The sequence below is a fragment of the Chlorocebus sabaeus genome, chromosome 11 (genome assembly GCF_047675955.1).
Source record: "Chlorocebus sabaeus isolate Y175 chromosome 11, mChlSab1.0.hap1, whole genome shotgun sequence".
NCBI lineage: Eukaryota > Metazoa > Chordata > Mammalia > Primates > Cercopithecidae > Chlorocebus > Chlorocebus sabaeus.
In genome coordinates this window covers 118,659,170-118,671,289 of record NC_132914.1, presented here as the reverse complement: position 1 = coordinate 118,671,289, position 12,120 = coordinate 118,659,170, and the positions used below count along the sequence as shown (strand labels likewise).

General features: G+C 45.6%; 1 protein-coding gene across 10 annotated transcripts in view; it reads left to right on the top strand.

Annotated features, from left to right (window-relative positions):
* KDM2B (lysine demethylase 2B) overlaps positions 1-7,247 on the top strand; it is a 153,094-nt gene extending 145,847 nt beyond the window's left edge. For all 10 annotated transcript variants that reach the window (XM_073021164.1, XM_073021160.1, XM_073021170.1 and 7 more), the window contains one exon: positions 6,147-7,247. In XM_073021164.1, the coding sequence (XP_072877265.1) occupies positions 6,147-6,328 (182 nt within the window). In that variant the 3' untranslated portion in view covers positions 6,329-7,247. The remainder of the gene's footprint in view (positions 1-6,146) is intronic.
* The last annotated feature ends 4,873 nt before the right edge of the window (positions 7,248-12,120 follow it).

The window sequence follows — 12,120 nt, the reverse complement described above, 5'->3', positions numbered from 1 at the left end:
TCCCCCTGCCTCGGCCGTCCAAAGTGCTGGGATTACAGGCGTGAGCCACCGTGCCTGACCACAGCTTATACACTGAGTTTTTCATTTCTGCTGTTGTGCAGTTGAACCATATGAAACTGCTGTTTAAAATAGATCAAAAATAGTCAAATGTTGGCATTTTCATATGGTTCAACCTATATGTTTAGTTTTCAAGCTGTGTTCTCTGAACGTTTTGTGGAATGGCCTGTTCTTGTTTTTTGGAGCCAGATACTTTCCTACCTAAGGATATGAATGATTGTTTTATTTTCTTCTCTCTGTGTTGACTGTTCCTTTCAAATGCTGTCAGTGGCCTTCGGCAGAGGCTCTCCTCAGCTTGAGTGCTGATGCCTGCTTGTCCCTCCACTCCAGGGTGGTCAGAGTGGGCACGCTGCTGGAGCTTGTCTGCTATGGACGACACTTACAGTGTGGTCTCTGTGGGTCCTGGACATCATATCTTTCGAACTTCTTAAGCTAGTCAGGATTGCCAGAAAGACTCTCCTTGATCTCCTAAGGGTGTGGGCTGGACCGCTGTTGGTATGGCCAAGTATGGGGCTTGATAGGGGAAGGAGGTTCTCAACAGTCAGGAGGTAAATTTTCCCTTAGCCCCACTTTTGAGTGGGCACCCCTACTTTCTGTGCCCACTGTAACCCAGCCCATCAGGCACTAAAACCCCAGTCTTCTGCTGGGGAAGGAATCCAGACATCTTACTACTCCTTGAATAGATTTCAGCCAGTGCTTCTGTTACTAACACCATCTTTAGCCCCACTTCCAATGTACCTGTCACTTTCAATGCAAGAGGAATTTCTGAGAAATCACCACTAAACACCTTAGAGGTGTTCTATAGAATAATTATTCTTTTCTGCTTTCCCGTCAGCCACTTTAGAGTTAAACTTTCTCAAGTCTCCTAAATTGTTACCTCTTCTTCAGCTTCCAAAATTAGAAAAATAATTATGTTGTAGTGAAATAATATGTAATACAAAATAGACCACCTTAGCCATTTTGGGGCACATAATTCAGTGGCATTAAGTACATTCACAGTGTTGAGCAACTGTCACCAACATCCATCTCCAGACTTTTTTTGTTTTAGAGACAGGGTCTCGTTATGGTGCCCAGGCTGGTCTCAAACCCCTGGGCTCAAGCAGTCCTCCTGCCCCAGCTTCCCAAAATGTTAGAATTACAGGCATGAGCCACTACACCTGGCCTTTTTTATTTTTATTTTTCCCCTTTGTTGGCTGTGATTTTGGTGTCATATCAATCTTTGCAAAGTCTAATGTCATGAAAATTTTCCCCTATGTTCTCTTTTTCTTTTTTCAAGACAAAGTCTTACACAGTCGCCCAGATTTGAATGCAGTGGTGTGATGTCAGCTCACTGCAGCTTCCGCCTCCTGGGTTCATGCGATTCTCATGCCTCAGTCTCCAAGTAGCTGGGACTACAGGCGCCTGCCCCCACACCCCACTAATTTTTGTATTTTTAGTAGAGACGAGGTTTCACCATATTGGCCAGGCTGGTCTCAAACTCCTGATCTTGTGATCCACCTGCCTTGGTTTCCCAAAGTGCTGGGATTACAGGCATGAGCCAGTGCGCACGGCCGGGTCCAGCTTATTCTTTTGCATGTTGAAATCCAATTTTCCTAGCAATATTTATTGAAAAGATTACCTATTACTTCACTGAATGCTGTTGGCATCCTTTTCAAAAATCACTTTACCATATATTTGAGGGTTTGTTTCTGGGCTCCTGATTCTTTTTTTTTTTTTTTTTTTTTTTGATACACAGTCTCACTCTGTTGCCCAGCCTGGAGTGCAGTGCAGTGGCACGATCTTGGCTCACTGCAACCTCCACCTCCCGCATTCAAGTGATTCTCCTGCCTCAGCCTCCTTTGTAGCTGGGAGTACAGGTGTGTGCCACCACGCCATGTTGGCCAGGGTGGTCTCAAACTCCTGACCTCAGGTGATCCGCCAACCTCAGCCTCCCAAAGTGCTGGGATTACAGGTGTGAGTCACCACACCTGGCCGAGCTCTTGATTCTATTCTATTGGTCTATATGTCTATCCTTTTTCCTGTAATGTGCTTTATGAATGAATGAATGACAGGGGCTTACTCTGTCATCCAGGCTGGAGTGCAGTGGTGTGATCATGTCTCGCTGCAGGCTCCACCTCCCAGGCTCAAGTGATCCTCCCACCTCAACCTCCCATGTAGTTGAGACTAGAGGTACATACCACCATGATCGGCTAATTTTGGTATTTTTTTTATAGAGACAGGCTTTTGCTATGTTGCTCAGGCTGGTCTTGAACTCATAGGCTCAAGTCATCCACCCACCTCAGCCTCCCAAGTGCTGGTCTTACAGGCATGAGCCATTGCACTTGGCCTGTGTATTTTATTTGGAGACGGGATCTCACTGTGTTGCTCAGGCTGGAATCATACTCCTGGGCTCAAGTGATTTTCCACCTCAGCTTCAGAGTAGCTCAAGTTCTTCAACTTTGTTCTTTTTTTGGATTGTTTGGACAACTTGGAGCCCCATGCGTTCACATGAATTTTAGGATAGATTTTTCTATTTCTGCAAAAAACAGTAGTAGGATTTTAGAGCAATGTCATTGAGTCTGTAGATGTCTGTGGGTAGTGCTGACATCTTAATAGTATTAAGTCTTCCAATCCATGAACATAGGATGACTTTCCATTTATTTATGTCTAATTTAGTTTTTTTCGGCAATGCTTTACAGTCTTCAAAGTACAAGTCTTTCCTTGGTTAAATTTATTCCTGAAGCTAGGCATGGTGGCACACACCTGTAGTCCCAGCTACTCAGGAAGCTGAGGTGGGAGGATCACTTGAGCCCAGGAGTCCTAGACCAGCCTGGGCAAAGTAGTGAGATTCCAGATCTAAAATGTTTAAAGGCCGAGGGAGAACTGATGAGGATGCTAACAAAAGTGATGTTCCTCCACAGACTGGCGGGTGGGCAGGCGGGCCCCATGCGCCAGCAGAAAACATCTGTCAGCCTGCCTGTGGAGGGTCCAAGAAACCAGGCTGCAGTGAACTCTGATGCAGAGGGATCAAAGGAAAGTCTTTTCCTTCTAGCTTCTTTGTTGGAAGGGTCTTTGGGCTCCAGTTTTGGGGAATATTTGAACCACAAGCTAGGAAGAATGCTGGCTGGGCATGAATGAGCATCCAAAGAGGGCCCAAATTAGTACCCAAAGACAACTCAGAAAAGGAGCCAGCTGGGCCTCCAGGTCTCACTTCACACCGAGTGGTGCCTTACCACTGACAGGTGACTGCCAGGATGCACCTGAGGCCCCCTCAGTCGTCTGACAGCCGCAGGCCACGGCAGTGTGCGAGCCAGACGGCAGAGTTCTCTGGCATGGGAGCTGCCTGTTCTGGTGCTTGAAGGTGCCAAGGGAGAGGCAGGACTTGGGTCAGTCCCTTCTAGCCAGGAACTAGGCAAACATTGGAGGAGGAAAATATCCCTGAGCTGGTGATGGAGTGGGGACAGCATAGCTGGATCTGAGTAAGGAATGAGACGCATTCTGGGGATGAGCTAGACAGTGCTCTGGAAGGCAGATAGGGAGCTGGGAACAGGGTCAAGATGGAAGATTCTGAGGGTGATTTCTTGCTTAACATGTCTAGCCTGAATCTAAGCAAGCCTCTGGGATATCTGCAGTTTATAGGAAACACAGGAGATAAGAAACAAGCTAAATGACACCTTGAAGATGACAAGTGAGAATGTGGGACATCCTCTAAGAAAACCATCCTGGTCAGACGGGCTCAACACCTATAATCCCAGTGGTTTGGGAGGCTGGGTGGGGAGGATAACTTGAGACCAGGAGTTCAAATCTAACTGGTCGACATGTCATAGTAAATAATGAAAAATGAAAAGTATTTGAAAATAAGCTTATATTAGTAAAATCCCTATTCTTTATACTTAAAATGAATCAAGTATTGAGTTTTGGGGATCATGAGTTTCCTGAAAGAATTGTATGATAGCATTCTACAACTTCCTTCATCATTGGATTTTGCAGTTAGATTATAAAGAGGGTCAGGCATTTGAGGGGGAACTACTTGAGGAATTAATTAGAAGATTAAGGGATACCCTTTGAAAAACTGAGTTATTGCCGGGCACAGTGGCTCACACCTGTAATCCCAGCGCTTTGGGAGGCTGAGCCGCGTGGATCACCTGAGTTCAGGAGTTCAAGACCAGCCTGGCCAACACGGGGAAACCCCGTCTCTACTAAAAATACAAAAAATTAGGCCGGGCGCAGTGGCTCAAGCCTGTAATCCCAGCACTTCAGGAGGCCGAGGCGGGCAGATCACGAAGTCAGGAGATCGAGACTATCCTGGCTAACACAGTGAAACCCTGTCTCTACTAAAAATACAAAAAAAAAGAAATTAGCCGGATGTGGTGGCAGACGCCTATAGTCCCAGCTACTCTGGAGGCTGAGGTGGGAGAGTGGCGTGAACCCGGGAGGCAGAGCTTGCAGTGAGCCGAGATCGCGCCACTGCACTCCAGCTTGGGCGACAGAGCGAGACTCCGTTTCAAAAAAAAATTAAAAAAAAAAAAAATACAAAAAATTAGCCGGGCGTGGTGTCGGGCGCCTGTAGTCCAGCTACTCAGGAGGCTGAGGCAGGAGAATGTCGTGAACCCGGGAGGCGAGGTGGAACTTGCAGTGAGCCGAGATCGCCTCACTGCACTCCAGCCTGGGCAACAAGAGCAAAACTCCGTCTCCAAAAAAACCCAAAACCACGAAAAACTGAGTTGTCTGTTGAAGCATCTCTCTATCAGCATTGTCGTTTTCCCATCTTCAGTCTAAAAGCACGGCCTTCACTTGTGAATGCCTATGTGTATGTAGACAGCTTTCCAGTACCACTGCTCCACATGAATTGGTGAGCATCTGTTTGAAGATTCTGTGCTGACGTGGAAGACACTGTCTGAAAGGACTGGCTGTATAAAGGAAGTCAGTTTGGTGGCTCACGTGGTGCTCTGACTTTACTACTTTACACCACCTCCTCGCCTGCAGGGATTTTGATAACATGTAGATAGCACAGGCTTTGTATGTATGATTGTGGTTTTCCCTTAGTATTTTTATTCCCACTCAGTTTAATAGAGAAATGAAAGTGTTGATACTAAGGATGATTAGCAAAGGTCATAAATGTAATACCATTGAGGCTGGGCACAGTAGCTCAAGCCTGTAATCCCAGTACTTTGGGAGGCCAAGGCGGGCAGATCACGTGAGGTCAGGAGTTTGAGGCCAGCTTGGACAACACGGTGGAACGCAGTTTCTACTAAAAGTGCCAAAAAAAAAAAAAAAAAAAAAAAAAGCGGGCATGGTGGTGGGCGCCTATAATTCCAGCTATTCGGGAGGCTGAGGCAGGAGAAGCACTTAAACCTGGGAGGCGGAGGTTGCAGTGAGTCAAGATTGTGCCATTGCACCCCAGGCTGGGTGACAAGAGTGAGACTCTGCCTCCAAAAAAAAAAAAAAAAAAAGGAAAGAAAAGAAAAGCACAGAGGGTGTGATGAAGTCTGAATTCTGCTTTTGCTAGAAGGGCATGTTGGTCTGGTGCCTAGGCTGATGGAACACGGTGAGTCCTGGGGTTAGGACCAAACAGCTGTCCCTTGTGCTGTGAATTGCTCCAAAGCACTGGGGCCTGCAAAAGCAAAAATGATCCCAAGATGCCCTTAGCAATGTTCTTTCTGTGACCCAGTGATGCCCCTCTGGGAATTTATCTGAAGGGAAGAGGCAGATAAATGCACAGTAATAGACACAGAGCAGTATTCATCAACAATATATTAGATGAGAAAAGCAAACTACTTAACATGGTGTGTTAGCCTATCATGGTAAAAGCACATAGAACTACTTACATGAGCATAGGCATGTATAGAGGCTGCTGTGTGGTAAATTAGAAGTCATTTTCACATGGTTATTTGAATGCTTTTGAGGCATATATTAACCTTTATACCTGGTGGGTGAAACCCTTCCCCATTTGAAGAAGAGAGATTTTAAGCAAATAACATTTTATTTAGTGCAGCACAGCAGGGGTTGGAATATGTAGAGCTCTGACCTGTCCCCAGTGCTGAGTGCCTGGGTCTGGGGGGGCCTTCTGGCTCCTGGCCTTCACACCTCACATTACTTATTCTCTGCAGACTGCAATAAGGTCACTGATCAGTGCCTGTCCTTCTTCAAACGCTGTGGAAACATCTGTCACATTGACCTGAGGTACTGCAAGCAAGTCACCAAGGAAGGCTGTGAGCAGTTCATAGCCGAGATGTCTGTGAGTGTCCAGTTTGGGCAAGTAGAAGAAAAACTCCTGCAAAAACTGAGTTAGTCCAAGGACAAGAATGTAAATACGGGGTGGGCTCTGGGAGGGGAAGAGACTTTACAAAAATGAGGGCTTTTATTTTCCATTTGGAACGTGGGACAACAGACCACAACCCAATTCCATTTTGCAAGTCTTTCCAAGGGAGAAGCTGTTCAACTACCCATTTCGGGGATGAGTGAGCCGACACTTTCCTTTGGTCTTTCTAAATCGTAACTGCACTGCTTTCTGGACCATTTCTAAGGCGGCCTTTACAAGAAGACATTCCTATCAGAGAGGAGGGTGGACTTTGGAGAAATTCTCATACTGAAGCATGAGCTTAGGAGTTTCTGTTAGTGGTAGTGGTGTTTTGGACACTTCATTCCTTGCAACACTGAGGTTTTGGGTGTTGACGTAAAGTGGACCACACACCACATCTGCTGCCGTCTTGACACTTTTTTTTGTTTGGTTGGTTTTGTTACATCCTACATTATGCAGAACTATTTTTGTACAAATTGTTTAAAAGTTATTTATGCAAGGTTTGAATGCATACCAGTGTTTTTATTGTTTTGAGATTGCCAATGTTCCTGATTTCCTTAAGGTAGGAGAGAATTTAACGTGTACTTCATCGACACAGCCCATCTACAAATGTGCCCAGATCTAACAAAGCAGGCTAAGACCTTCCACTTAAAAGCATGTTTAACTGGAAGTTGAGAGCCTGCTTTGTACCTCAAGAGTTACATGAGCATGTTGTGGATAAATGTAAATTATAGTTGAAGTAAGATACTCTGCCAAGTTTCCTCTGTAGAGAATTCACTTTTCTCAAATTTTAAAATTTCGACTTCAGCCTTTGCACTCAGGAGGGTCTGCTCCAGCATGAGCTCTTGTACTTACATAGATCTAATTTATACAGTGAGTCAAGACGTAGAATAAATGCTCCCACATAGCCTTTCTTTTGCTTTTTTCTCTCCTCTGAAGTGTGACTTGAGTTCTCATTTAGGTTTGTAACATGGCTATTTCCTAGTTGTAAAGTTCTGCATTTATAAGTGCCATTGTTGTAAGGTGGTGTTTCCTAGACCTTCCCTGATGCGATTTTACCTTTGTTGAATTTGTATAAACAATTGTACAAAAAAAAACCACTCTTGAACTTTGCGGGTTTTTGTTCTAGGAGTGGACTAGAAGTTTAAGCCCAGAGTCAGTAAACCCTGTTTTGAGGCCCAAACAATGTAATTTCTGATTCATCTGATGTACCCTGTGGTGCGTCATTTTTCTTTCTTCTTCAGAAAGAAATCTGTTTCTGGCTAATAAAGGTATGCTCTGACAACGGCTGCACATAGGAATTAGACACAGACTTCTTTAAGGAGAAGAGTTGCTCATCTGTCTGTGTGCCTCTTACCACACAGAATTACTTCCATGGCTACTTGCCATTACTGTTGCCTAAAGCTTCCCCAGATTTGGGAGACAGTGGGAGCAACTGCAGGAGGCTGCATCCTGTACAGGTAGCCTTGGGCCATGATGGCTGTAGGAAACACTTGGTCATGAGGTGGCTTCCCCAAGTGGCAGATGTAGAAACCAGTGAGAAGTAATTTTAGATTACAGAATTTTTTTTTAAAGACAGGACCCTGCTGGCAGTGTCATATTCACATACAGAAACAACTGCTGTAGTGAATCTGAAGATGGAGAAGGTAGCCAACCTCCTTCCTCAGTGATGAGAGCAAGCAATGTAAGACGTTGTTCCTGTGGAAGAAGCCTTTCCTGCTGATGGCTGAGTTTTCTGTTTGTCCCTTTTATTTTTACCATGGCAAAACAGTTTTAATTACAACGAGACAGGCCAGGTGAAGTGGATCCAGCACTTTGGGAGGGATCACCTGTGGTCAGGAGTTCAAGACCAGCCTGACCAATATGGTGAAACCCCATCTCTACTAAAAATACAAAAATTAGCCAGGAGTGGTGGCGGGCACCTGTAGTCCCAGCTACTTGGGAGGCTGAGGCAGGAGAATCGCTTGAACCCAGGAAGCGGATGTTGCAGTGAGCTGAGATTGCACCATTATACTCCAGCCTGGAGACAGGGAGACTCCATCTCAAAACAAAAAGAGAAAGATTTCATCTAGATACATGTCTCCTGTTAATTTAAATCCACAGACTCTTGATGACTCAATCTAAAGACACTCGAAGCCACTGTACCTAAGGGTTCCTGGAGCATACAGGTCTGCTAGGGAGGGGCTGCCAGGGCTGAGGATCCGAGCCACCACAGGGATGTGCAATACAGGAGAGACACAGCGGATCTCCAGTTTCAGGAGAGGCCACTGTATAGTGCAGTGGCCATAAACTCCCCCCAAGAGTACTGAATAATCCAGTAAGATTGTACTTCAGTACAAATCCACGGTGTCCGTACAGACCTTTTTATTTTATTATTTTATTTTTTTTATTTTGAGATGGAATCTCGCTCTTGTCCAGGCTGGAGTGCAGTGGTGTAATCTCAGCTCACTGCAACCTCTGCCTCCCAGGTTCAAGCAATTCTCCTGCCTCGGCCTCCCGAGTAGCTGGGAATACAGGCGCCTGCCACCATGCCCAGTTAATTTTTGTTATTTTTAGTAGAGACGGGGTTTCACCCACCATGTTGGCCAGGCTGGTCTCGAACTCCTGACTTAAGGTGATCTGCTGGTCTCAGCCTCCCAAAGTGCTGGGATTGTAGGGGTGAGCCACCATCCCCAGCCCCTTTTATTTATTTATTTTTATATTTTGAGGCGAAGTCTCACTCTGTCACCCAGGCTGGAGTGCAATGGCACAATCTTGACTCACTGCACATTCTCCCTCCTAGGTTCACACCATTCTCCTGCCTCAGCCTCCCAACTAGCTGCGACTACAGGCGCCCGCCACCACGCCCAGCTAACTTTTTGTATTTTTAGTAGAGACGGGGTTTCACTGTGTTAGTCACGATGGTCTCGATCTCCTGACCTCGTAATCCACTCACCTCAGCCTCCCAAAGTGCTGGGATTATAGGCATAAGCCACCGCGCCCGGCTAAAGCCCCTTTTATTTTTAAAATGAGCCAAAGATGAGGCCAGCTGAGGCTAAATGCCACAGGCAACTACTCTGAGCCTACATGTCATGTCTGATGAAGTAATGAAAGGACCATAAATCCAAGGGAATGCTTGCTGTGTCAAATCACAACTTAGTAACCTAGAAAAGAGGCTCTGTCCCTTCCTCTAGGGAATCTGATGTTTACAAAGGAAGACACCATGGCACCTCAGATGACATCCTTTCATATTGTGAAGACGGGATCAAGAGACTTCACTGTATTCCACTGCAGACTTATCCATATGACATGACCTATTCAAAAAATTTACTTAAAGCAGCATGGGCTGGGCGCAGTGGCTCACACCTGTAACCCCAGCACTTTGAGAGACCGAGGCAGGCAGATCACCCACGGTCAGGAGTTCAAGACCAGCCTGACCAACATGGTAAAACCCTATCTCTATTAAAAATAAAAAATTAGCTGGGAGTGGTAGTATGCACCTGTGATCCCAGCTACTCAGGAGGAAAAGGCAGGAGAATCACTTGAACCTGGGAAGTGGAGGTTGCGGTAAGCCAAGATTGTGCCATTGAACTTCAGCCTGGGCAACAGAGCAAGACTCTGACTCAAAAAAAAAAAACTGTTTAAAATTATCCAGGCATGGTGGTGCGCATCATATGCCAGCTGCTGGGGAGGCTAAGGCGGGAGGATTGCTTGAGCCCAGAAGTTAAGGCTATAGTGAGGTGTGATCATGCCACTGTACTCTGCCTGGGTGGGCAACAGCAAGACTGCCTTTATTAAAAAAAAAAAAAAAAAAAAAAAAAAAAGGTCGGGCGCCGTGGCTCAAGCCTTTAATCCCAGCACTTTGGGAGGCCGAGACGGGCGGATCACGAGGTCAGGAGATCGAGAGCATCCTGGCTAACATGGTGAAACCCCGTCTCTACTAAAAAAATACAAAAAACTAGCTGGGTGAGGTAGCGGGCGCCTGTAGTCCCAGCTACTCAGGAGGCTGAGGCAGGAGAATGGCGTGAACCCAGGAGGCGGAGCTTGCAGTGAGCCGAGATCGCGCCACTGCACTCCAGCCTGGGCGACAGAGCGAGACTCCGTCTCAAAAAAAACAAAAAACAAAAAAAAAAAGGTGAGGCGGGTAGAAAGGCATGCCAGTTTACAAATCCAAATTCCAGAGGGAAATGCTCGCCCTCTGCCAAACAAGCCAATTTCCAAGTATCAAGCCTGTTACACAACATTTCTGATGTCTGGCTAATAAACCAGGGTTACTTCAAACTACTATCTAAAAAATCCACCAAGCATTTTGTACTCTCTATAAAGAAGCCACTAAAACGTAATACACAAATCTAAGAGTAAACATTAAACTGTTTTAAGCTAAGACTATGTATAAATCTGAATTTTTGAATTTAAGTTTAGACAAAACCAGCACATACTGGTTAGCTTCTATGGCCTGGATTTAAAGACGCCACCAAGTTACCAATTTGGAGGAAATGTTAAAATTTCCAGAGTCTCGTGAAAAGTTTAGACAAAAAGCACTAGTGCCCACAAAGCTCTGGTAACTTATGCTGCTTCTATAGGGAAGCCATGACCTGCTGAAGCCAGTTACTACTAATTATGGTTGCAGACAAGTGGGAGGCCTTGATTTACATGCTTTGATCTTCAAAAGCAGAAAAATTTTTTCTTTACAACTAGCCACACAAACTTTCTGCCCAAAGCACAGGGGCATCTACCTCTTGGCGTTCACAGGTATTTTCAGGTCTGTTGATTGACTACTAGATTCTGAGCACCCAAGGCCATGTGTGTTACTCACTGCAGAGTCAGGAGATACACAGACTCTGAGAAATGGCCACTCCCAACTGCACTGAATTCACCATTGGTCTCAGCTCAACCATCCTGAGTCGAGTCAAGTTGGACCTAAAAGAGATTTCAGAACATTTTTGCATAATATCTCAAGTTCCTCTTTCTCTTTTCTTTTTTTTTTTGAGATGGCATTTCGCTCTTGTTGCCCGCCTGGAGTGCAATAGCATGATCTTGGCTCACTGCAACCTCCGCCTTACGGTTTCAAGCGATTATCCTGCCTCAGCCTCCCGAGTAGTTGGGATTACCCTGCCACCATGCCTGGCTAATTTTCATATTTTTAGTACAGACAGTTTCACCATGTTGGCCAGGCTGGTCTTGGAACTCCTGACCTCATGATCCACCTGCCTCAGCCTCCCAAAGTGCCAGGATTACAGGCATGAGCCATCACACCTAGCCCAAGTTTCTTATTTCTTATGTGGTACTGGAAGGGTTAAGAGCAACTCTGGCATCAGAGCTAGTTTCAAATTCTGCATGGCCACTTTCTAACCATGAGGTTTTAGACAAGTCTAACTTCTCTGAGGTTGGGTTCCCCATCTGAGAAGCAAGACAATGTTTATTTCAGAAGGTTGCTTTCAGGACTGCAGAGGCAACTACAGCACCTAGCATAATACCTGGACACAAGAAAAAGCACATCAGCAGTTAACCTTAGTGATAGGCAAGCAGGAAATGTAAGCACTGTTGCTCATGTGGCATTGTTCTTTTTTCTTTCTTTGTTTTGAGACAAGGTCTGGCTCTGTTACCCAGGCTGGATTTCAGTGGTGTGATCTTGGCTCACTGTAACTTCCACACCCAAGGCTCAAGCCATCCTCCCACCTTAGCCTCCCGAGTAGCTGGGGCTACCATGCCTGGCTAATTTTTTCATATTTTTTCCAAAGACAGGGTTTTGCCATATTGTCCAAGCTAGTCTTGAACTCGTGAGCTCAAGCATTCCTCCAGCC